Below are 24,723 nucleotides of genomic sequence, written 5' to 3' on the forward strand. Positions count from 1 at the left end.
GACAGCTGGTCCAGTAACTATACACTAGCCAATCTTGGGAGAGAAACTCATCAAATAACATTAATATTCTTCTCTACCAGACGGTAAGGTAACTGAAGCCAGGTTGGTTGTGCTGCCTTGGGATTTTTACCTAATGATGTTCTGGAAAGCAGGTTCATTGGCAGAGACTGTATGCTTCTGAAAACCCAGCTAGCATTACAGAGTAAACCTTTGCTGCCATGGGGGTTTTACAGGAGTGGGGTACATTAGTGTTAGATCATTACAAAGCATTTTGCTGACTACTGCAGAATTAATGGCATTTTTATGGCTCTCGGTTAATGACTGTCAAGAAATAAGAGTCTATATCGGTTCAAATTGTAATTTTAAATCAAACTAGCCAGCTGTCAGATGCATCCAGCACATACAGACTCCTTATTGGTAATATTTGGTGCTTCCCTCACATCCATTGGGTTATGAGGTCATTGCTTGGAACTACAGTTGTTTTGCATATGCTTGATGTAAATTTTATCACAACAAAAGTAAAGCAAGTTGTCACTTCTCAGAGGCAGTTTCCATGTCCTTGAAGGACCCTGGATTTTCTTTAGTATCAGAGTACCTGAAACTTTTACTATTTATTGAGTACCTCATTTTTTTAACTTTTTTTTTCTGTTTTAATTTAAGCTTAAGAAAACCATAATCTTACTTCCTGCTTTCCTGCATTACTGAGTTCAAGGACATATGAAGTGACCTTATTCAAATCTCTGTCCTTCCCACACTGCTAAGTTGTCCATCTTTACTCATAATTGTCTTCTGCCTAAGAAAAGAAAATCTTCCTTCAATCACTACCTACATATTGCCTTTACTCTGCCTTTCCTCCTGTTCACTCTCAGCTTTTCTAGATTTATACTCTGTCTCTCTTCAGCACCTTCAGCCTCTTCTTTTTTTTTTTGAGAAGGAATTGCGCTCTTGTTACCCAGGCTGGAGTGCAACGGCGCGATCTCGGCTCACCGCAACCTCCGCCTCCTGAGTTCAGGCAATTCTCCTGCCTCAGCCTCCTGAGTAGCTGGGATTACAGGCACGCGCCACCATGCCCAGCTAATTTTTTGTATTTTTAGTAGAGATGGGGCTTCACCGTGTTGACCAAGATGGTCTCGATCTCTTGACCTCATGATCCACCCCCCTCGGCCTCCCAAAGTGCTGGGATTACAGGCATGAGCCACGACGCCCAGCCCAGCCTCTTCTTTCTTGAACTCATTCCTTTTAGAAAACAAGGAAGCTGACCCTTCCTTTGATCTTACAGTCTCCTAGAATTATCACTTTACCTCTCTCTTGCCATTACAAACTTTTTTAAAGACTGGTCTTCCTCTGCTTCCTCCACTTCATTATTTGACCCATTCCTCATTCAACTCTGTGCAGCCCCCTCTGCCTTACTCTTAAGTAGCTTTCTCAAAAATGACTGATGTGTTCCGACCAATAAACCCACCTCTCCCCACATAGCTCATCTGCATAGACGTCTCAGTCTCTCTTGACCCTACTGACAAGTCCCTCTGTTTTGAAATTACATTTCTGCAGATTTGTAAGTCCCTTGCCTATTGTCTTTATTCTCTCGATCCTTCCTCTTTTGATTTTTTTTAATCTAGGGATATCCAGAAGCTCAGTTCTTGACCCTTTTTCTTTCTTGTATCTTTTTCTTTGAATTCTCAACTCACTGCATCAATTTTAAATACATATTAGTGATCTTCATATCCATATCATTATCTTTGACATCTCTATTCAAAATTTCAACTCCATGAAGAACATCTTCGTTCTGAAAAGCACCTCAGTCTCATCATACTCAACTCTGATCTGTTTATATTCACTATTCATAGTAGGTCTTCCTTCTGACTTTCTTGTTTTTATTAATGATGCAGCCTTTAACCCAGACACCCAGTCTTGCAAATGCACTCACCATTGATTTCTTCCTATCACTTCCCAATCATTTGGCAAAACCTCTTGCTCCTACCTCTGTAGCATTTTTCTCATTTATTGCATACACCTCTTTTCAATTCCCTGTTCAAAACTGTTCACAAGCCATTGTAAAGCATTATTACTTTTTACCATTCCTAAAGTTATTAGACTACTATTTGTTTCTTTTTATATTTCTTTTGAGATCTTGCCCTGTCACCCAGGCTGGATCTCAGCTCACTACAACCTCTGCCTCCTGGATTCAAGCGATTCTTCTGCCTCAGCCTCCTGAGTAGTTGGGATTATTCACCACCACACCCAGCTAATTTTTGTAGTTTAAGTAAAGACAGGATTTCACCATGTTGGTCAGGCTGGTCTCAAACTCATGGCCTCAGATGATCTACCCGCCTCGGCCTCCCAAAGTGCTGGAATTACAGGCGAGAACCACCATGTCCAGTCTATTTGTTTCTTTTTGTTCAGGACACTTGGGATGATCAAATAAATGCTGGCACTCTCTTACATGAAAGGCTTTAATAACTCTTCATTACCCACTGCAGAAAGAACAAATACAGACCCTCAAAACTGTTCACCTCATAGTCAAGTTCATCTCTCCTGAGGGATTCCACATTTTGTCCTCAGACTAAATTAAATGTCACCTCCTTAATGCTCCCATTGTTTCTTAAGTCTGCAACTTGTTTCTCCACTCTTTCTTCTACTAACAATTTTTCTTACTCAGCCTCTCCATTTCTGCCAGCTAAATATATCCCACCTTATGATATTTTTCTGAAAAACTATAAAGTATTACCAACAATGAAATACATGTACATGTATCGTATATTTATAAGTAAACAATATATAAAACAGGTCTCTCAACCAGCTAATACTCCACAGTGATTCGTATGCTGGATTTCTACTGAGAATTCTGTTTTAATGATTTATTTATTTAATTATTTAAGATGAGCAGAGTACCCACATGTATCAATAAATACTTGTTGAATAAAGAGATGAACTTAACTGATTGTTTTTAATTAGAGTCTCTTGCCTCGTTATCTTGTTTCCTGGGCCTGACAGCATTATCAGTTTTGCTTTTATTTGTAATTTTATTCTCAATGATTTGTATACCATATCATATGCTATACATATGGAAACCGTTAAATGAATTTATCATTAAAGCAGAAAAAGAAATCAATGCACACATAACTTGTCTTCATATTGCTAACTAGTATTAGAAGAGAGTAGTGTATGTCTGTTCATTATATGGCAGAAATTATGAAATATATCCTCAGTCAAATGAGCTGTGTGTCACAGGTACTGATCAGATTATCTGGTCCTTCAGTGAATTTGTGTTGGTTATCATTATTATAGTAAAACTCTATTAGAAACTGAATTAGTGGGCCGGGCGCGGTGGCTCAAGCCTGTAATCCCAGTACTTAGGGAGGCCGAGGCGGGTGGATCACGAGGTCAAGAGATCGAAACTATCCTGGTCATCATGGTGAAACCCCGTCTCTACTAAAAATACAAAAAATTAGCTGGGCATGGTGGCGCGTGCCTGTAATCCCAGCTACTCAGGAGGCTGAGGCAGGAGAATTGCCTGAACCCAGGAGGCGGAGGTTGCGGTGAGCCGAGATCGCGCCATTGCACTCCAGCCTGGGTAACAAGAGTGAAACTCCGTCTCAAAAAAAAAAAAAAAAAAAAAAAAAAGAAACTGAATTAGTCCATTTTCGCATTCTACAAAGATACTGCCTGAGACTGGGTAATTTATGAAGAAAAAAGGTTTAATTGACTCAGAGTTCCACATGGCTGGGGAGGCCTCAGGAGACTTACAGTCATGTTGGAAGGTGAAAGGGAAGCAAGGACGTTCTTCACATGGTAACAGGAGAGACAGAGAGAGTGATCAGATCCCCTAAGAACTCACTTACTGTCAGAACAGCACTGGGGAAACAGCCCCTATGATCCAATCACCTTCCACCAGGTCCCTCCCTCGACACATGGGGATTGCAGTTCAAGATAAGATTTGGGTAGAGATACAGAGCCAAACCATATCAAAAGCCATTACTAATGTCCCAAATTTTATAAATACATACATATACATTGTGTGTGTGTGTGTGTGTGTGTGTGTGTGTGTGTGAACACACACGTGCACACAATGGAAATTTCTTTTGTCAATATGACATTTATCCAAGACACCTGCAAGATGATTAGCCAAACTTCTGTTCCGCAGTATCTTCCTTCCTTTTACATATGCTGATTCTGATTTTACATAGGTCTTACCTTCTGATATGCTCTGTTCCACAACTCCTCTTTGTCGGTTAAAAATTGACAACATAAACATAGATTCAACTCTGGGTTCTGTTTCTTGATTGTTGATTTTTTTGTACTCCTCAGGAGTAATTTCAGTTAGATAAATCTTTAACCTTCATTCTACTAGGACAGTTTTCCCAAAATTTTGCTGCATCTCTGAAATCTCATACCTTTAACCTTTTATGCATCACATTGTCCTACAACAGGCATACTGCCATGGAAATGTTGCCCCAACGTCTGGTGTTAGTTCCATATTCCTGACTCTTTCCCCAAAACAGAAGTTTTCTGTTTATTTTGCGATTGGACTCGTATTCCCCAGTGGTTAAAAAGTTTATGTGAATTTACCATCCTTTGCCATTGTGATTTTTGAACAAGTTAGTCATTGTAACCCTTCCAAATCATTCAGAAAGTGATAAGACTATGGGGAGCTGGGGGTAGGAAAAATAGTAGATGAAGAACAGTTATTTCAGTTAATCAGTCCTGTCAGCAGGACCATGAGGCAGAAGCTATTTACTCCACCTTACAAATGGAGAAACACACTCGGAGTTAAACATGGTCTTGTAGTTTATATTGTAGAGCTGGAATTTAAGCCCATAATTGTATTATTCCAAAGCTCATATGGCTCCATTACTCTTGCTGTGTTGGGAAGTTCCTCATATTCTGGAAATGCCTGTTCTCTAAAAATTAATAAGTGCTGTCCATCTTGTGTCTGGTTTCCTGCAAGCCCTACTCTGCTTTTTGAAAAAATATTTATCGCTCGATGAGGAATTAACTTAACCTACTTATGCAATATTTGTTTGCCACGCAGTTGCCATCGTAACCCAGTTAAAATGCAAACCTCCTCTTAGAGTTAATATTTCCTCTTTTTTTTTTTTTTTTTGAGATGAAGTCTCACTTTGTTGCCCAGGTCGGAGTGCAGTGGCGTGATCTCAGCTCACTGCAACCTCCATCTCCCATATTCAAATGATTCTCCTGCCTCAGCCTCCTGAGCAGCTGAGACTACAGGCACACGCCACCACGCCCAGCTATTTTTGGTATTTTTAGTAGAGAAAGGGTTTCACTATGTTGGCCAGGATGGTCTCAATCTCTTGACCTCATGATTCACCTGCCTTGGGCTCCCAAAGTGCTGGGATTATAGGCGTGAGCCACTGCGCCCGGCCAAGAGTTAATATTTCTGAAGTAAGCAGGGATTTTGCTTCAAGGGCTCTTTAGCGCTATATAATCACACCATGCATATAATTAGTCTGATTATATAAATCTGTCCTTATGTTGGATTTGTTCTCCTTTCATTCCAAACTAATATTGCATATGTGTATGGTTAAACATATGAAAATTTGGATGGTGTATAGAGAAACTTAATAATTTTTATACTGACATTGCTGAATATTCATTCATCATGCTAGAAAATGTTGTTATATGTATTTACACAAAATTGGTCTCTTTAGAATCTATCTTGACCTGTTACTTAGTTCAGTAAGTTGAGTTTTTTCATACTAACTATAATTTAAATATGTTTGTTTAATACATGAACTCAGAAGTATTTACTTTGAGTCTTAGTCATGCTAAGCTATGCTGGGAAACAAACAATCCTCAAATCCTTAACAGTGTAATGAAGAAAAGATGAATTTTTCCTTCGTAAAGAGTTACATGCAGGTCAGGAAGCTCCTCTGAGTGGCTTTACACCAGATAGTGAGTCAGGGATCTAGGCTATTTCCATTTTGTGACTTCATTGGTGACTTTTGCGTAGAGGCCTGGGGTGAGTGGAGAGAGAGGCTGAGAGCAGCAGATTTAAGAGGCCAGGCCTGACGATGCTCTTGTACTTTTGCGCATATCTGATTGACCACAGCTTGTCATATCACCCCACTTAGATACAAAGACGTTGGCAAACATTGTCTTCGGGGGATGGAAAAAGAAAATAGGTCAGTTGATATATCACACAGACCCTGCCATAATTAGGAAGATGGCATGGATCAAAACTACATTTCACAACATATGATTGAAAAATAAAAACTTTCAGTAACAGGCTTTTTAATGGATTAAAAGAGAAAAATAAAAGGATCAGTTTTAAATAATTATACCAGACAGTGCAAATGATTGGACTGCTTTGTTTTTAAAACTTAAAACATTAGGTTGGTACACAAACACACACATTCAAACAAAATTAAAAATGAAAGGCCTAAAAATAAAGTTAACTTTCTAACATGAGTGAGGAAACAAGCTGGTAAGAAGGTAACCTAGAAGCTGGGCATTATCTCATATGGAAGGTGGAAGCATAGCCAAGGAGTAGGTGGAAACGTCAGCCCTTCCTACACCCTGAAACAGAGAAAATTCAGATATATAGGCCCAGGAAACAATCCAATGGCCCAGGAACAACTGGACACTTTTTTCTTACAAGTAATTATCTGTTATATGTCAGATGGTGTTCCTGTACAGAATTTCCACACCAATGCATGAAGGAGAGGTCTTTAAACATTATTGTGTTTTTCTCCAAGCATCTATGAAAGTAAGACTCCAAGTCTAAGGACTACTGTCTCCCGTGTTGTAAAATAAAGCCAGAAAAAAAAAATTATGTCCACATTCACACTTGAGTTGGAGGATTTATGTTCATTCAACTTAAGCAAACAACTGGAAAGCATTTCATCAGGAGTTAAGCAAATACTGTGTAGTTGATCTAATTCAGTCAATAGCAATTGCAGATTTTTAATGAGTCTTCTTTAACCTACTAAAGCTTATCAAAATATAGTGGACTCAGTATTAATGAGATGATTTCCCATAATGCACAACTTACCAAGCAAAAATACAAATCCATCCACCCTTCTAAAATATATTATTTCTCTTTTTATTTCCAGTATTTCTAGACACCAAGTTCAACCTGTCCAGAGGTTAGTTTGCTTACGGTTTCGTGATAAGCAGAAAGTAGTGATGACAAAGCACTTAAGGCAGTTGAGATGAAAATGCATTAAGTATCAGATCAGCAGGAAATTGTAGTTTCATGTTAGAATTCTTAAAATTGTTTTTGTTTTTAAAATATGTATAAGCCTTCTTCTTAGTTAAGCCGAGGTGGACCCCAAAATCTAATGACTAAATCCAGTGGAAAAGGATCAGACATACCCAAGAAAGATCCTGTTACCCACTAAAGAGCATTTAATTATCTTTGCCTGTCACCAACAGCTGGGCCAATCACTGTCCCACCAGTGGATGGGGAGGTCTTCATGACCAACCCATAGCTGATCCTAGAAGCTAAATCTCAGCCTGTCCCACAGGTCTAGTAAGCATTTAGTTACCTTGACATCCCATAGGTAAGACATGTCTGGTAAACTTCACAAGGAAACATTGACTGATTCAAGGCCACCGCTACCGCAGACTCTTCATTCATGGCATGCAGGACCAAAGACACGATACTACATGAAGTGGGTCCTCCTGGGAAGTAGTATATCTTATTGAAGAAGGCAAGACTTAGAATCAAACCTATTTGGATTTAAATTCCAGCTTCTCTATTCAGTTAACTGTGTGACTTTGACCAAATTGCACAATATTTTGAGCCGTGGTTTTTAAATGTGAAAAGGACCACACATATCTCATAGAATTTTTGTGAGATGGAAAACACTTTAGATAAAATAGCTGTTCCATAACTGTTATGTTAATGTTTTAGTAGGGTTGGAGTTTCACCTCTGTTATCCTAGTCAGAGTAACAGGTCATGATAGCTTCTAAAGACCAATTTTGTGTAAAGACATATAGCAACATTGTCTGGCATACTTGAATGAATATTCAGTAATGTCAGTATAAAAATTGTTAAGTTCCTCTATACACCATCCAAATTTTCATCAGATCATGTGTTTAACCATACACATATGCAATATTTGTTTGGAATGAAGAGAGAACAAATCCAACATGAGTACAGCTTTATATAATCAGACTAAGTATATGTATCGTGTGATCAGATAGAGCTAAAGATCCTTTTCAAATTAGTAACGGAGCCAATAATCTTCATAATCATGAAAGTAATCATACCAGAAATTATAATGATGTGAGGCATTCAAGAAATTGTCTAGTTTAACACCTTGCATGTAGACTTAGGAGAGAGAAATGGATGCACACAAATGAGTTTTCTGTGGGATGTATAAAAATGCATATTCCCAGGCCCCCACCTCAGATTTGCTGTGAATAACTCAGAAGCCCTGGGAATCGAGCTTGTGCACTTGCAATTTGAAAAATCTTCCCAGCTGATTCCTATACACACCCATAGTTAAGTGCCATGGATCTAGAAGCCAGCACAAGGAATGGTGAATAGGAATTTCTCAGCAAACATTTACAGAACTTGGATGGTCCATGTTGTGGCTCAGTTTTCACCTCCCATAACCATATATCTTTTTTCTGTTCTTCCTGGCTGCCAGTTGCTATGACACCAACTGTTTTTATCTTAAAGGAATTCAACTGCTTCTGGAGAAAAATTAATGTTTCAAAGTAACCATCTAGACACTGCCAAAACCTAGACAAAGGAAGAATTTGGCTGCCTGCTTTTTGGAATCTCTTCACAATACTAGAATTTAGATACTTCAACAAGGTTATATTACAAGCTATTATATATTAGCTAGTATTTATTGAACACGTACATGCTGCAGGCACTAGGCAAAGTTCATGTTCATAAAATCCCTTTGTGGTAGATACTACAAATATCCCTATTTCACAGTGAGGAAACTGAGGCATTTCAACATGACTCAATGTATAACTTGTTCAAATTCATACAATTACTTTTTTAGAATGAAGTTCAAATATACTTCTAGATGACATCAAAGTCTAAAAAGCATCTGAATGCATGCTCATTCTGATAATAATGGTGTCCTGGGCCAGAATCTGTATGCAATTAAACATTCTGTATTATCAGTTTCACAGAAATTAATGCATATTAGCAGGTCAATTTTTTAGTGCTAATATTTTAGAACACCATATGAGGGCCACTTTCATAATGGAAAAAAGCGATAGTGGAATGAGGTAGGTCTAAAGATGAAAGAACCACAACAGATAAGGGATTTTCTAGGACCCTGAAGGTAGAAAAAACTTCAGGTCCTGACCTCTTTATTAATATAACTCATCTTACTGTGCATGGTGACTCACACCTGTAATCCCAGCACTTTGGAAGGCCAGTGGGTGGATCACTTGAGGTCAAAAGTTTGAGACATGCCCAGCCAAAATGGTGCAACCCCATCTCTACTAAAAATACAAAAATTAGCTGGGCGTGATGGCAGGTGCCTATAATCCCAGCTACTCGGGAGGCTGAGGCAGGAGAATCGTTTGAGCCTGGGAGGTGAAGGCTGCAGTGAGCCAAGATTGCACCACTGCACTCCAGCCTGGGTGACAGAGTGAGACTCTGTCTCAAACAACCACCACCACCACAACAAAAACTGATCTCTTTACTTTTTATCCCCTTACCTGCCTTACTTTTTTTGATTTATATGTACTTGGTTATACATATATGTATGCATATAAGCAGGCAGGGAATAAAGCAGTCGGGAAAGCACATTCTAGGCTCTAGAATATTTAAGAAAGATGATCTAGTTACTCCCTATTAAACCACCCTGTGTTAATTCCCTGTATGGACCCTATGACTGTCTGGATATTTTATATACTCATTGTGTTTGTTTACTTACTGTTTACTCTCACAATAAAGTTTGCTCCATGAGATCTGGGACTCTTTTATATATCATGACTACCATTATAATGACTGAATAGATGAGTAGAATCCAAGCTTAAGAGAGAAATGACCACATAGTACCAGACACAATTGTCCACATTCTCAAAAAAAATAGAAATATACCAAAAAGACAGAGTCATGTTAGCAGAGTTGTAACCTTTGCTCTTGAAGCAGAAATTTCTGTTTTGTGTTCTCTTTTGTGTACATGCACATGTGTGTGCATGTGTATATGTGTGTGTGTATGATAGCAGGAGTGAGAGTGAGGGGGCTGTGACCAGGGAAGCAGGGGCAAGATGGGCTTATAAATGTGTGTCTGTAGGCAGAGAAGAGCAAGAAATCAAGAACTTGCTCCTCACACCAAATGCTCATAAGCGACTGAGTGAAGATGATATCCTGAACCTAGGAAAGTTGCATAGGAGAGGATGAAAGGAAGGAAGGAAAGACTCAGGAGTTCAGATTGACAGGGCCTTGTCACTAGGTGTAGGAAGGGGGAAGAACAAAGGCAAATGCTCAAACCTCAAACTTGAGCACCTGGGAATAGTCAGGCCATTCTGTGATGTGGAGATCATGTAGAGCAGTTATGGGGGAAGAGAACCATGAGTTAAGTTTTGGTAAGTAGAACTTAATATCCTTTGAATAGTCCCAATGGAAATATCAGTAGTCAATGAATTGATGGGCCTGAAATTAAGAGGGAAATGAAGTCTGAAGATTTATATTTGGGAGTCATTAGTAAATCTTTACCTTCACTTTTCTTAAACCTCCAAATTTACCTTCGTTAAGTAGCTGTTGATTATTTCTTAAAACAGAGACATAAAATGACTGCCGTAATAGCAACCCATATATTCCCTACCATAATAAATACCAAGAAGGAAAACTATTCTACAGTTATCAGTACACATTCAATGTAGCAATACCCCATCACCACTGGAGTGGAGTAAAGTTATGAAATTGCTTAGGTTTTATTCAATCTATTTTATGCAGCCAGGCTTGAGGACACAACATGGAACCTGGAAATTAATTTTAGACTATGATTCTGGTCTTCAGGGGAATCCTCACATCTCAGTGTGCTATGAGCATCAGCAGAATTCCTTCTTCTGGCCCTCTAGGAATTTGTTGTAATGATGGCTGTCTCTAAGCGACAGGCAATGGAAAGCTCTGGTTAAGTATTAGATGCAGATTGTTGGGGTTTGAATCCTGGCTCCCTCATTTACTACTCATGTGACCTATTTACTGCCCATGTGAAGAGCAGATATTAATAGTACATACCTCAGAATGTTAATGTGGGAATTAAATAAAATTAATACCATATAGTGCTGGAACAATGGCATACAAAATGTAACTAAGTGTTAGCTCTTGTTTTTTAAAATGTCTAGGCATTATCACTAGGCTGTACTCATAACACTATTCAATAATACTGGTTGAATGAAAGTATGTACTGAACTTTGCTAGACCACTTCTGCAGAACTAAAAATAATGATAGTAGCATTCAGTGGAAACCGTACATACTAACTGTGATGTTGCTGAACGATGTGACATTATCCAAACATGGCACCTTGGTCTCTATATGATCAAAGCAAGAAAGCCAACTTTATACTGGGCTTGTTTAGTAGTCATTAATAGACCTCACAGAAATGTCACTGGACACCCTGTTTTATGATTGCGTGAAATCTTGCTTCAGATGCCATTATTGGTTTCTGGTACACTTATGTCAGCCTTATTTACACATTGTATATTAAAAGGAATAAATAGAACATCAGAATTGTTACTCTGAATATACTACATTCTTTACATAGAAAAGAAATAGGTGTGTGTGTGCGTGCACATCACATTTACACAATGAGTACTTCTGTGCAGCACAACTGGCAAAGCACATTTGAATCATATAGTACTCATTTATAGACCTGTCACAGATGTTTCTCTTTCATAAACTTTCAAATTTATGTTTATGGAATTGAATCAAATTAAAATGGTTTATGCTTATGGCCTTTTAGTCTTTTAACTTAATATTCTTGAATATTAAGAATATTCTTTAATACTCTTGCAGCAATCCTATGGGGGAAAATGTCATATAGCAATTAGTCATTGCTAATGTGTGTTACAAACATAAATTTATGTCACTTTTCCCAACTCAGGTATGCTGTCGTCTCCCAATTAAACTCACTTATTCAATATATGTTTATGGAAAGCACAGAATGTGAAAGGTAAAATGCTAAGAGTTTCGGGGGCTCAAAGATCAATTATATGTTAATGTTGCTCTTACATGTCTTATAGTCCAATAAGAGAGGTAAAGCATGCATCTAAAAATGATGTGAAGGAAAAGTAATTTGTGCCTTCAAATAGGTAGGGATAAAATGCACAGAGAATTCAGAAGTTGAAGAAGTTACAGATGATGAGACCAAGAAAGAAGGAGCCTTTAAACTGGACAATGATGTGGATAGTTTAATTCATGGGGTTTCCAAAGAATAAGCAGAATGAGGTAACATCTGGAGCACAGGTAGGGAGATGTAGATGTGTATACAGCAGTTCAGCTTTGCTGGTGCCTGAAAAAAGAATCATGCATTCAAATGACCAGTTTGTGCAGAACTAAGCAATTTCAGGATTTAAAACTTTCAGTGCCAAACCCAACAAAGTCCCAGGCACATGAAGGTAAGTTGGTCATCTAGTGCATGTTCAGGTACAGCTCCTAATTACTGATTATTGTGGGACATTAGTTGATTAAAGATATTGAGCTGTGACATTCAAAAATTTTGGCATTTTAGTACGTAAAGTTTACATTTTTAATCACAAGCCACTTCCCTTATTTTAAGCTACATCTGTCTTTGAAAATTTATTCTCTTTTGTTTTCTTTAATTTCAACACTTTCAAGTACTAGCCTCCATTTCCTCAATCATTGAGTAAAGACACGTTGGTATAGCTCCAGCTTCCTCTGTAAAACAGATGGCTTAGGACGTTAGACATTGAATTCCACCACAGAATTTGTCACGGGAAAACTGAGTTCAGATTTGTTTACTCAGGTTGACCTTCCACAAGTCACGATCTCTCTGGGCTTCAGGTTCTTTGTCCTAATGACTATATATAAGGTATTTAACTGTAGAAAATGTTAGGCAGCTATGTGTCTACTAATATTCAAAAGCACGTAAGTATCTCCTGAAATGAATGCTGGATTGGGACTAGAAATTTTAAGCCGCATGTCAAAATAGGTGGTGAGCAGAGTTGGAAGGTCTGCATGTGACAGTGGCAAGGATAAGAGAGGGTAATCAAGCAGAGTTACGTTCGGAACTTCCACATTGGCAGAGGAAAAGAACACTGGAGTCATTGCAAAAGGCAAAAGTACGCCATCGTCTGAAATTTATGACAGCTGTCACAGGCTCAATGGGATTGGTGATTCAGAATAGTCCCCTTTAGATTTTCTATTCCTCTGTTGGTAAGGGGCACAATTATGTACTGCATTGGCCGCCAGGGATGAGACACAGGCACAGCCTCTTTTGTAAATTAGTCTTTTAAGAGTTTTACTGTTAAATATAGCAAAAATATAGAAAACACCAATAACAAATGTCAGTTTAATGAATCCTAATGTGACCACCTAGGAAAATGACTGACCCAATCAGGAGTTAGAACTTTGTTGGCAATACCGAAACTTTCTGGTGTCCCTTCCTAAAGAGTAACCACCATCCTGACTTTTTCGGTAATCATTTTCCTACTTTTATTTAGAATTTTATCAACCAAATGACGTGTATAGGTAAAAATTTAGAGTACTGACTTTTTATTGTTATTAAAGTCTCTTGAAATCTATACACTTCCTCTTCACCTTTTCTCTCCGTTTCTCTTTCTCTCTCTGAAACTGGAATACGTACCTGTCTATGTAGTGTTGTTCACAGTCTGAATTTAGCCGATTGCATCCCCATGGTGTAGCTTACTCTGCTCCTCTGTCCTCTGCATTCTCTGGATGTTTGCTCACATTTAGAAAGGCTAATTTAAGGGTCGTGTGAGTTTCCTATCTCAGGTGGCACATAATGTACACTTGTGTGTGTGTGTGTGTCGTGCTAGACGCCATTCATTCACAGTACTTAGATCCATGAATGAATGAAGGGCTGCTGCATGACAGTCTATCATTTATTCTTCAGCTATTATCTAGAATAATTCTATGAAGAGAAACTTCCTCTCATCTACTCCCAGCTACTCAGTAACACAGTTTATACAGAAAAAGCAAGAAAAATGTTGGATTCCTTCCTTTCACTTGCCAGTTTAGCCTCTTACACATCAGTCTAGATCTTGACAAACGTGTCCTATTTTGGATGCCAATGCATTTGTGTGCAGTAAACTCACACAAGTTAAAGGCATTTAAAATAAGTAACTATATCTTGAAATACACATATGACGTATGTTTTTACATTTTGATGAGTTTATTTTCTAAGGATACTTGGACAGATAGTCCTTCCTTCCCTATTTTCTTTTATCCCATATTATTATTGCCCGAGACAGGTAATATCTGCTCTATTTGCATTTTCAGGGCAGTGTTCAAATAAATGGTTTCGTCCCTGTCTACTTCAAACTTTATGCTCCAATGCAGGATTTAGCCACTTAGTTATTGGAAAACAACCTTCATTTTCTAATGAAATTTATAGAACTCTGGAATAATTTATCTCCCTTTCCCAAGTCACTCTTCAGTTCTATGGGATGAGTTCATTAGGAGCAGAAGGTGGAATCTCTCCAGGGTAAATGGGCCAAGGGCAGCATTTGATACATGATTGGAAAAGCTGCTCTTGCTTTCTGATATAGAAACACAAGAATATAAGGACCAGGGATGAATAAAGGAAACAGCAAGGAGGAGCTGCTGAAGGATGAGCTTCTATTCTACTTCCCTAGACCATTGATTCTTTACTTTTGATAAGTAAGAATTTTTTTTTTATTGAAATGGAGTTTTGCTCTTTTGCCCAGGCTAGAATGCAGTGATGCGATCTCCGTTCACTGCAACTTCCATCTTCCAGTTTTAAGCATTCTTCTGCCTCAGCCTCTCGAGTAGCTGGGATTACAGGCACCTACCACCACACCTGGCTAGTGTTTGTATTTTTAGTAGAGAGGGGGTTAGACCATCTTGGGCAGGCTGGTCTTGAACTTCTGACCTTGTGATCCACCCGCCTCAACCACCCAAAGTGCTGGGATTACAGATGTGAGCCATCATGCCGGGCCACGAAAATATTTTTAAAGCTATGATCTTTTAATTGTTCTTTAAATCCAAACTACATTTAAAAAGAAAAAAGTTCCAATAAGAAACAGCTTTGATAATTAAGTTTCTTACTTAGCTTTCAAAACCTATCACGCAAAAGAGTTTTGTCAGTGGAGAAAGCAGACATTGTCATTGATAGATGGGTGAGCCATCTTTGCCTTACTGCACTCTAACTCCTTGATCTGACTTTTTAAAAAATATGGAGTATGAACATCTGAGAATCAATAATTCTTTCACAACTCAGCAATATAGAATCCTTCAAAGAAATAGTCAATGTTTGCTTTGAAGATGTGAACTCTAGCATGAGAACACTTCATGGGAAGTGATATAGAGGCTTAGAGAAATTAAAACTTTTGAAAGTGTCAGACATTTGTATTTTACAGCTGCACCTGAGGAGAAGGAGATTGCTTACGTTTGTGGCTACCATTAATTTTGTTTGTTTGTTTGTTTTTGGTTTTGTGGAGTTGGAGCCTCGCTCTGTTGCCCAGGCTGGAGTGCAGTGGCACAATCTCGGCTCACTGCAACCTCTGCCTCTCAGGTTCAAGCAATTCTCCTGCCTCAGCCTGCTGAGTAGCTGGGACTACAGGCATGTGCCACCACACCCAGCTAGTTTTTGTACTTTTTAGTAGAGACGGGTTTTCACCATATTGGCTAGGCTGGTCTCAAACTCCTGATCTTGTGATCCACCCGTCTCAGCTTCCCAAAGTACTGAGATTACAGGTGTTAGCAACCATGACTGGCCCACCATTAATTTTTATAAAGGCCACTCAAATACCTTTTTGAAAACATTCTTTCCATAAAGGAATCAAGTTCTAAATTAATATCTCCTACAAGTGGTTTCTAATTTGCAGGAAGTCCTGGTGAACTTTTTTCACACACACTGTTCCCAATTATGATGCCACTTTCATGTAGGTCTCTCAGCTTGGCTTTCATCCAAGCTGTTAGGTGAAATTAGGCCCAGAAAATCGGATTATTACATCCCATGGGAAACAACTGATAAGCAGCAGATGATTGTTCATCTCCTTGCTACTTGCTGGTGTTGAGGTGTTGCTAGTTGCAAAGCCAATTTGTTAACAATTAGTGCTCATTAGAATCATTTCCTGTTATCGATTCTAAACATTTGACAAAGCACTTTTAGGAAACTGGACCCCAAAAAGTAGCTATACGTTAGTGATGAGCAATTAAAAATCTCAATATCCAATGTAATTCCTAACCAAAGTCATCAGTTTCCAAGTAATTATTTTTGCTTTGGAACCCACCTGCTATCCTGTCCAGTTTAAAGATGTGCTGGAACAAGGACATACTTCTTAATTAGCAGAGGTTGTGGATAAGTCAGTGTGGGAACAAAAGGAATTTTCTTTTATTATTTGCTTTAGCTGTTTGTAGTATATCTTTAAGGGAAAAAAACTGCCAGCTTGCAATACAACGCCTACATTTGCAAAAGTGTGAAATTAAATGCATTACTTCTGTTATGTAAACATCTAAGATTAGTTTTTAAGTCTCTGTTCACCTTTGATCATTATGAACTCTAAATATAGAATTATATATGGAGTCATTGTGCATTACATTCAAGTTTAAATATTGCCACTATCAGCTTTCTAAAATATTATATATGACTTTAATAAAATTAGCATAAATACTATAGGCATATGAAATTTTTCTTAGAAAAGGCGTTGTATTGATCTACTTTGTGAATATAGCTCTACATGCATTATATGCTACAAATATATAGTCAATAGATGGGCCCTGGTTATCTAATTAAAATATTAATTATCTGTACATGTATCATCTGCTAATACTTGCTAAATGTTCTTTAGAATTAAGATAATATCCCATATTTCCTCCTTAGTAAGTAATGGTCTTTACATATGAACTATTCAATTATTTTTGTGGTATCAGAATTAAAACTGAATGATGCCCCTGCCTTCTCTTCCTTTTCCATATCACTCCCCATATTTTTCTTTGCTTCTCTATTTATTTTATAAATGTAAATAATTGTCCCTGCTCATTTTCCCTTAGGTTTAATAATGCTAAAATATTTCTTCTTGTTGCAGAGCATGGAGATGTAAACTAAGTATATTTCTGTTTCTGAATTTCTTACTCCCATATTAAAAGCTTATATCAATGGAGAAATTAAGTGTATTTTTTTAATGCCCTATGTGCAGCCCCTCTACCCTTAATAAACAGAGATGGTATTGACACAAGTGAATTTTGTTTAACCACACTACATTTGCTTCTTAATTAGTGAATATTCATCTGTCATCAGCAGCAGCTATGACACCCCTCCCTGCTAACATGTTCTGTCATAAATAATCAATGAGGCACTATTAATATTCATGAGCTGGAATCTGTGTAGTCATGTGCACTGATGCAGAGACGGGGGAGTGTTGCCATGAACTGACTGGAAACTCTGTGTGTGTATCCGTGAGTGCAAGATACTTAGGGAAAGCGAAGAAGAGCATGCTGCTACACACCACTCTGGCTTATGCTTCCAGCTAACAGCGGTTTGTCTGTGTTTCTGGACTGAAGTGACTGATGAAAAACAGTAGTCAAGTCTGGAGGGTGATTCCCTTTCAGTTCACTTGCCTTTCAGTTCTGGGGAAATTAGAAGATTTGCTCTCTCTCTCTGCTTCTTAGAATGGGCTGCAATTTGTGCACTTTTCAGAAAAGAGAGGAACACTACAAACTGCTGTATGAAGTTTCCCAGGTGAGTGCAGGGTCTGATACCAGCAACTAAGAGCCAGGCTTTGTGTTTGTCTGAAAGACGGTAAATGAATTCTGGCTAGCTTTATTTTTTCTTATGGTACACTTCAGAATTGAGGGCAGACTTGCTGGTTTGGGGCTTTTTATTTTGGTTTTGGGTGGCAGTTTTCAGCTTTCTTGCCACTCCCCCTTCAGATGACTTCCTGTGAGATTCTTTTTAACATTTTGTGTATCTACTGCCAAGATGTCAGTCACATAACAGGAGTAGCACTGAGATCCATGTCTGTAATATTTTGAGATACTTCTTTCATTTTGGAATACTGTTGACATTTGAAAATCGATTTTATCATTGTCTGCATAAATATTGGGGTTTAATGGGTATATGATCTCAGTTATTTTCAATAGACAGGAGAAGTTTCCTGCCAAATCTTGTTAGCCAGAGGAAATTATTGGATGAATTGAGAATTTGTGCTTTGGTTTAAGGAGACCTAATAATTTTGTGTTACATGAGAAAAAAATATATATGCTATGTCCTGGCTGAAAAAAGGAGATAAAGAAATTTTCTTACCACTTGTTCTTAGATCCTTTTTGTAATGTGTTTTGTTTAGCACAAGAAATTAATTTTGAGAGCTTATTGCAATAACTGTAGGTGACCTAGGAAAAAAGGTATAAATTTAGATGTCTCTTTTATGTGTATCTGAGGGCTTTTCAGAATAAAAATAAGAACACTAGATCCTGTGCCTTCATAGTTTTAACAGAATTTTCTTAACTTATCATTTTATTCGGGGCAGCTTCCCCTGGGAGTATATGCTCAAGTTCAAATTTCTTATCTAGCAAAATAAAGTTTATTTCTCCCTTCTTCCAGTTTGTCCCAAAGATAACACAGTACTACATTTGTTCTTAGACAAGATTGCTGATGAAAGATCATGCTTGGGATGCCAGTGGCCCGTGGCACAGCAGTAGCCAAGTGCCCACTGACTACTGGCTCCCTCAGATCTCCCCCTGACGTGATTCATTTCACAGTGGGCTAATTACAAAGTGGATTTGCTACACATGAAACAGCCTCCTCAGTTGCAATGTTAATGCACATTTTCATGGTAATGTGATCAGAGGCTCATTAGCCAGTTTCCAAAATGATCCTCTGCATTAATTAAATATAAAAATGACTGCTTTATCACCACAGAGAGGAAAAAGAAGATTAACATTGTTAATTACACCAGGGGCAATACCTTTTGCTTTATTTCTTAGTACAAACTTGCAAGGATAGGCTAAAATAATATTCATTTCCTAGATGAGCTCCATTCACTTTGACTCATGAAAACAGTCTCTAGGTGGAACACTTTCCTTTAGTTTGGTTGTTAGAGTTTGAGTTCCTGTATTGTTTTTCTTTGGGTGGTGGAGGAGCAGAGGAGTGGATTCATCAATCTTTTTTTTTTTCTCTGAATTGCTAAATTAATACAAAAGTATAATATGGAGAGAGTGGTAAGTGGCATCCTACCTGATTATGCCTAGGTTAAGCTGTTTATATTCTACTAAAAAATCCAGCAGGATTACTGCAGCCAGAAAGGACCACTGTATTTGCTAAGAAGCAGGAGCCTTTGTTATGGATTTAAAAAATGCTTGTCTGTGAGTTTTGCCTTCAAGTGCTTCCTAAATCTTGAGAAAATAGATAAGCCATGCCCTTTATTGCCTCTACCTGTACTCCTCCATATATTTATTTTATTTTCTCCTGAGTTGCAGTACTTATGATCTTTAATAAAGGGGGTGGAAAATGAAGCATTAGCTTCCATTTAACTGGCTTTTTATTAGATAAGCTAAAACCCCAGCTTAAAGGTCTTGCATGTGTTTTCCAAGGGGAGCCCTCCTACAGTTTGTCCCCAGCTTTGCCTTCTATTTTATTGAGTTAATGGAATAGATAAGATATCAAAGGAAACCAGTGATCGGCTCATATAATACACTGCAGCCCCGTGTGGTGCTGCAAACTAGTTTCTATTTTTCTTTGGAGGAAAGGCTGCTCAGAGCACACATGAAAGTGAACATGTTCTTAACCAGGTGTTCAGGAGGGCACATAGCTTCTCCCATAAGAGAGGATACTATTTACAAAAGTGATTTGAGATTGGAAGCCTGAGTATTTCTAGCCGTGTATTAAAATAAACTTGCTGGCACATACACTAACACCTGATTGCCCAAATCATATTTATTTATAGAATTGTAATTCTCAGATCATTTGCCTTTTTGTTTCTTTTGTTATTTATTCTTTATGAGCTAAGGCAAAATAAAGTGGACCAGGAGATGTGAAAGTTTAAGATTAGCAGCGATTACTAAATATATGACCAACAGCAAAAATGTTTATGATGTTTATGTCTTTATAATAGAATCATTATGATATTGAACTTTTCCATATTTTCTTTCTAGATTTAGTGACCTGATAATATAGGCCACATGGAATGCAGTTTCAGGTTTATAACTGCAGTAAACAAAACCAAATGTACTTGCTGAGGAGCCTAGTAAAACAATCAGAATGGTGTGCTTAGGTGTGAAATGAGGTCAAGTTTATATTTTGTTCATTTTTTTGCTCCTCTGGAGGAGCTAAGTCTTTCAATTGGCACAACAGATGGAATGTCACCTCAAGAAAATTATGTTTAACTGGGGTTGGGCCAATCAGGCTCCAGTATGCACACAGACGCAAGAATCTAGGTTTTGGGGAGACCCAGTAACCTTCACGCCAGGCAGTTTTCATGTGTCTTTACACACCTATTAACTTTTATAGGTACACGGACACAGTTTTCATCTGCAGTGACTTATTTTATTCAAAGTAAGTTATTTATTAACCTCTTATGAATTAATAAGTGGGTAATGGGAACAATGTCCTTCTGTTGACACAGACTGAACTGCCTGATTCTTATTAATTTGATTAAATAGCTACCTGGACCAAGAGAGCTCCCATAGCTTGTTAGGTATTTCTGACCTAATAACAGATTCATTTCTGAGTTAGATTGTATAATAATACTTTAATAACATTTAAGCTTGATTTTTCATGCATAAATCAAATATAACTTTTTGATTGATTATATGATAGTGATTATTGATGGGATATTCGATATCCATTGGTGTTCAATAATGTGTTAAAATTGGGAGCAAATATTTAGAAAACCATACTGTTAACAAAAAGCTGTTTATAGGATTTCATTTAAATCTTATATTGTGATATGCAAGATTCTATTCTTATTCTCTTCCCACATCAGGGTAAAGAAATTAATTTGCCTTCAATCTCAGGAAAACCAGAAGTAGAATAGCACTAGTTCTCAGGCAATGTCACTGCTATGACTGCTGTTCTCTTCTAAGTGGATACTGCAGCACAGCGGAGAGTCCATTTATTAATTTAAATGGTTTGGCATAGCTAAGAGGTCTGCCCACCACCCACATCTATGAATTAGTAACATAAACTGAAACAGAACCTGTGTTGGAAGTAACAATATTGGCTGCAGCTAACAGTGAGCACTTAGAATATTCTAGATACTGTGCTAAGCACTTTTCCCTAAACATCATCTTATTTAATCCTTACAATATACCAAGAAAGAGTTACAGGATCTCTTCCCATAGCTTTCAAATATGCTAAAGTCTGCTCTATTCTACAATGTTTCCTGGATCTCATAGAATCTCCCTTCTCTGGGTGCTGTCCTAGATCTTCAGAAATTTATTTTGTCTGATACCATGTAACCCCAACGCATAATCTCATAACCTTTTCCCCCAAACTTCATCCTTTTCCTGTGTTCCTTAGCACCAGTGAAGGTCTCACCCTCCCTTTTGCTTTCAACAAAACTCAAAACCACTGAATGAAAAGGGCCACTTCTGCCTTCTCCACCCACACAGTGGCTTCCCTGGCTCTTATTTGTGCACATTCCCAGCATCAATTCCTGCCTTCCCACAATCACAACTCTTTTTATTAACTCTCTCTGATACCATGGTAAGAATTTTGTCTCCTAGAATTTGCCATTGTGCTGGTCCACCCTAATGGCTGCTGTTGGAATAATTTTCTAGAAAATGTTTAATGGCTTCCAATTACTATAAAATGAAGTAAACACTTCTTATTCCAGTATTCAAGGCCCTCTTGAGCTGCTCCTAGGTTTCTTTCCAATTTTCTCTCTTACTATTCTTCCCCTAATGCAATTTGCAATTGCTCCAGATTCTATTTTTGCTTTTCTCTTAGGTCGATCTCCCAATTTGGACCCTTATAACTTAGTTCCATTTCTTCAGCCATTGTGGAATACACCTTATATTCATCTCTAGCACTATTTTCTTCTATCACTAGTTATTCAAATGTCTCCTTGTGCAGAGAGATTTCTGCAATTACAGAAAATTTAAAAAATTAATATCTCCCATCTTGGGACTCCTTTTTTATGTTTGTCTGTCTGGTACTATAGTCAATTGCGTATGAGTGAATTATAAGCATCTGGAGGACAGGCCAGGTGCTTGTTTGTCCTTTCGCCTTCACTCTCACAGCAGACACACATTAGGGGTCGCCAGGATGCCCTGCTCATCTGTAGCCTCTTTAGAATTAAACTACTTGACAGGTATGTTGGCTCACTTCTGTAATCCCAGCACTTTGGGAGGCCAAGGTGGGCAGATCACAAGGTCAGGAGTTCGAGACCAGCCTAGCCAATATGGTGACACCCCATCTGTACTAAAAATACAAAAATTAGCCAGATGTGGTGATGAGTGCCTATAGTCCCAGTTACTCAGGAGGCTGAGGCAGGAGAATCACTTGAAGCTGGGAAGCAGAGATATTGCTGTGAGCCGAGATTGTGCCACTGCACTCACTCCAACCTGGGTGACAGAGCAAGACTCCATCTCAAAAAAAAAGAGTTAAAGTACCCTATCCACAGCTTCTGGCGAAGGACCATATTACTCTGTCTTCCTCTCTGTTCTATACCTAACAGCTGATTAAACCAGGGAGAAGCACCTTGTGCATAAAGTTGAAGGTCCAATTAGGTTTTTTCAGTCTCAGAAATTTATATTGGGAAGTAGGACACCAGTAATGGAGCAAGGATACAAAGGAACATTGGTGGGGGAGCTTGGGGGTTTGTGTTCCACCATATCTATGAGGATCTAACCTACCAAGAGAATCAGAGACGTCTAAGAAATGAAGCAGATGGGTCATGAGAAAGCCTAAGTAATAAATAGTAGATCCTCAGAATGGCTTTATTTTCCCAGTTCCAGTACGTTGCTGTGATAAACCTCCATTTTATTGCTAGAATGAAGTGTCTGTTCCCTAAAATCAGAATAACAAGTGAAGATGCACCATAATCATGGCTTGCTTTTGTCAACTACCCAGCACATACCTTAAACTCTAGACATGTGGTTCAGTTCAAAAGCTTTGGGTAAGCTCTGATTGCTTAATATGTGCCAAGTCCTGAACTTTGCCGTGTGATAGTCCTTGCTTTTGAGAAATGCATGGTCTGGTAGCATAAGAGAGGCATAGCAGAGAATGTTCAATTTAATGTGGTAAATATTAAATCAACAGATATTGACAGACAGCTATAGAAATGCAAAGGTGCTGCTCAGCATGGTGGGTGCTTGGGGAGTGGGGGAGAAGAAGGGAGAATAAACTAAAACGATGAGAGGGTTTTTAAAAAGCCCATGGAGGTGGCAAACAGGCAGTAGATGTCAATGGATTAGGGACTGGAAACTATACACAATCGGTGTTGCTAAGTGCTCAAGTAGGAGGCAGAGTCCATGGGTGTGGCCTGAGAGTGCTCAAGACCAGACCCTAAAGAATTTCCCGTGTTCCAATTTTTTGTTCATTTTTTTTTTTTTAAGAGAAAGAGAGCTGTGATAAGAGTTCAATTGTGGATTTGGCTACGGTGTGTGCTTGGGGCCAATTGGGCTTGATTTGGGGATGGTGCATTACAGCAAGCCTACAACAAGGGAAACCAACCAGGAGGCTGCTGAGAAGGCTAAGTTAGTCAAAAGAATGCAAAAGGAGAACAAAAGCGAGGCCTACTAGGAGGTAATTTCAATAGATATCTGGCTTTTGAGACTGGGTTGATGCCATGATGTCATGAAGTTTACAGAGAGAAGAAATAAAAGAAGCTAAGTGTGTTCTGAAAAGGAAGAGGAGATTGTTGATTTCATTTCCAGGAAATCTAAGCAATGTCCAGGGACAGTGGAATAGTGAATATTCAAAACTAAAACTTGGCACATAGGTGTCTGTTGGATGACATCACGTGGGCAAATGTGATAAGTCAGAAAAACTAAAAAGTGAGAGGCATAAGCATTGAGAAACAGGCCAATAAGAAGAAAGAAAAAGAGAAGACTGATATTGTTACAGAGTGAGAAGGAAAATGAGCAGAAAGTTGTGGGAGAAGCCAAGACGAGAGAAATGTAAAAACAGAGTGGCCAGTGTAGTCAATTGCATTAGGGTGTATAATAAGAACCACAGTGTCTTTGGATTTGAAAATGTGTTATGTGCTGCTCAGATCTCTCTTTAGACCAGACTTGCTCCAGCTGCTGGGCATGCTGTCAGCAAAAGCCTTTAACTGTCAGCTCTACTTTAACTGTCTTAGCTACAGAGAGTCCCTTATCCAACATCATGCCCCTTCCTGGGAGGCCCATATCCAATGATGTACTGATGCACGTATATATAGGTCTGGCCGTCTTCTGCCCCCAAGCCTGACTTGAGACACTCTGAGAGGCAATTTGAGCTCCAGAGCTCTCTATAGCTGATATTGGGCCTCACAGTTAGTCTTCCTGCCCAGCTCTGGTTCTTTCCTGTCCCTTCCACAAAGAGAACACTCCTTAGTAAACATTTGCACACTACAATATAATCACTGTCATCTTGACACTGGCTTACTAGAGAGCCTGACCCAGTGATGA

General features: G+C 38.5%; 1 protein-coding gene across 2 annotated transcripts in view; it reads left to right on the forward strand.

Annotated features, from left to right (window-relative positions):
• The window catches only part of PDZRN4 (PDZ domain containing ring finger 4), a 388,487-nt gene that overhangs the window by 235,005 nt on the left and 128,759 nt on the right, over positions 1-24,723 (forward strand). The window contains exon 1 of one of the 2 annotated variants that reach the window (XM_032248351.1): positions 16,703-17,851. The exons of the other annotated variant lie outside the window; for it this stretch is intronic. Within the exon in view, the coding sequence (XP_032104242.1) occupies positions 17,783-17,851 (69 nt within the window). The 5' untranslated portion in view covers positions 16,703-17,782. Of the gene's footprint in view, positions 1-16,702; positions 17,852-24,723 lie in introns of those variants that run through there. 2 annotated transcript variants of the gene reach the window in all.

This window comes from Sapajus apella, unplaced genomic scaffold, assembly GCF_009761245.1.
Source record: "Sapajus apella isolate SASKATOON/1434 unplaced genomic scaffold, GSC_monkey_1.0 scaffold66, whole genome shotgun sequence".
NCBI classification, from domain to species: Eukaryota; Metazoa; Chordata; class Mammalia; order Primates; family Cebidae; genus Sapajus; species Sapajus apella.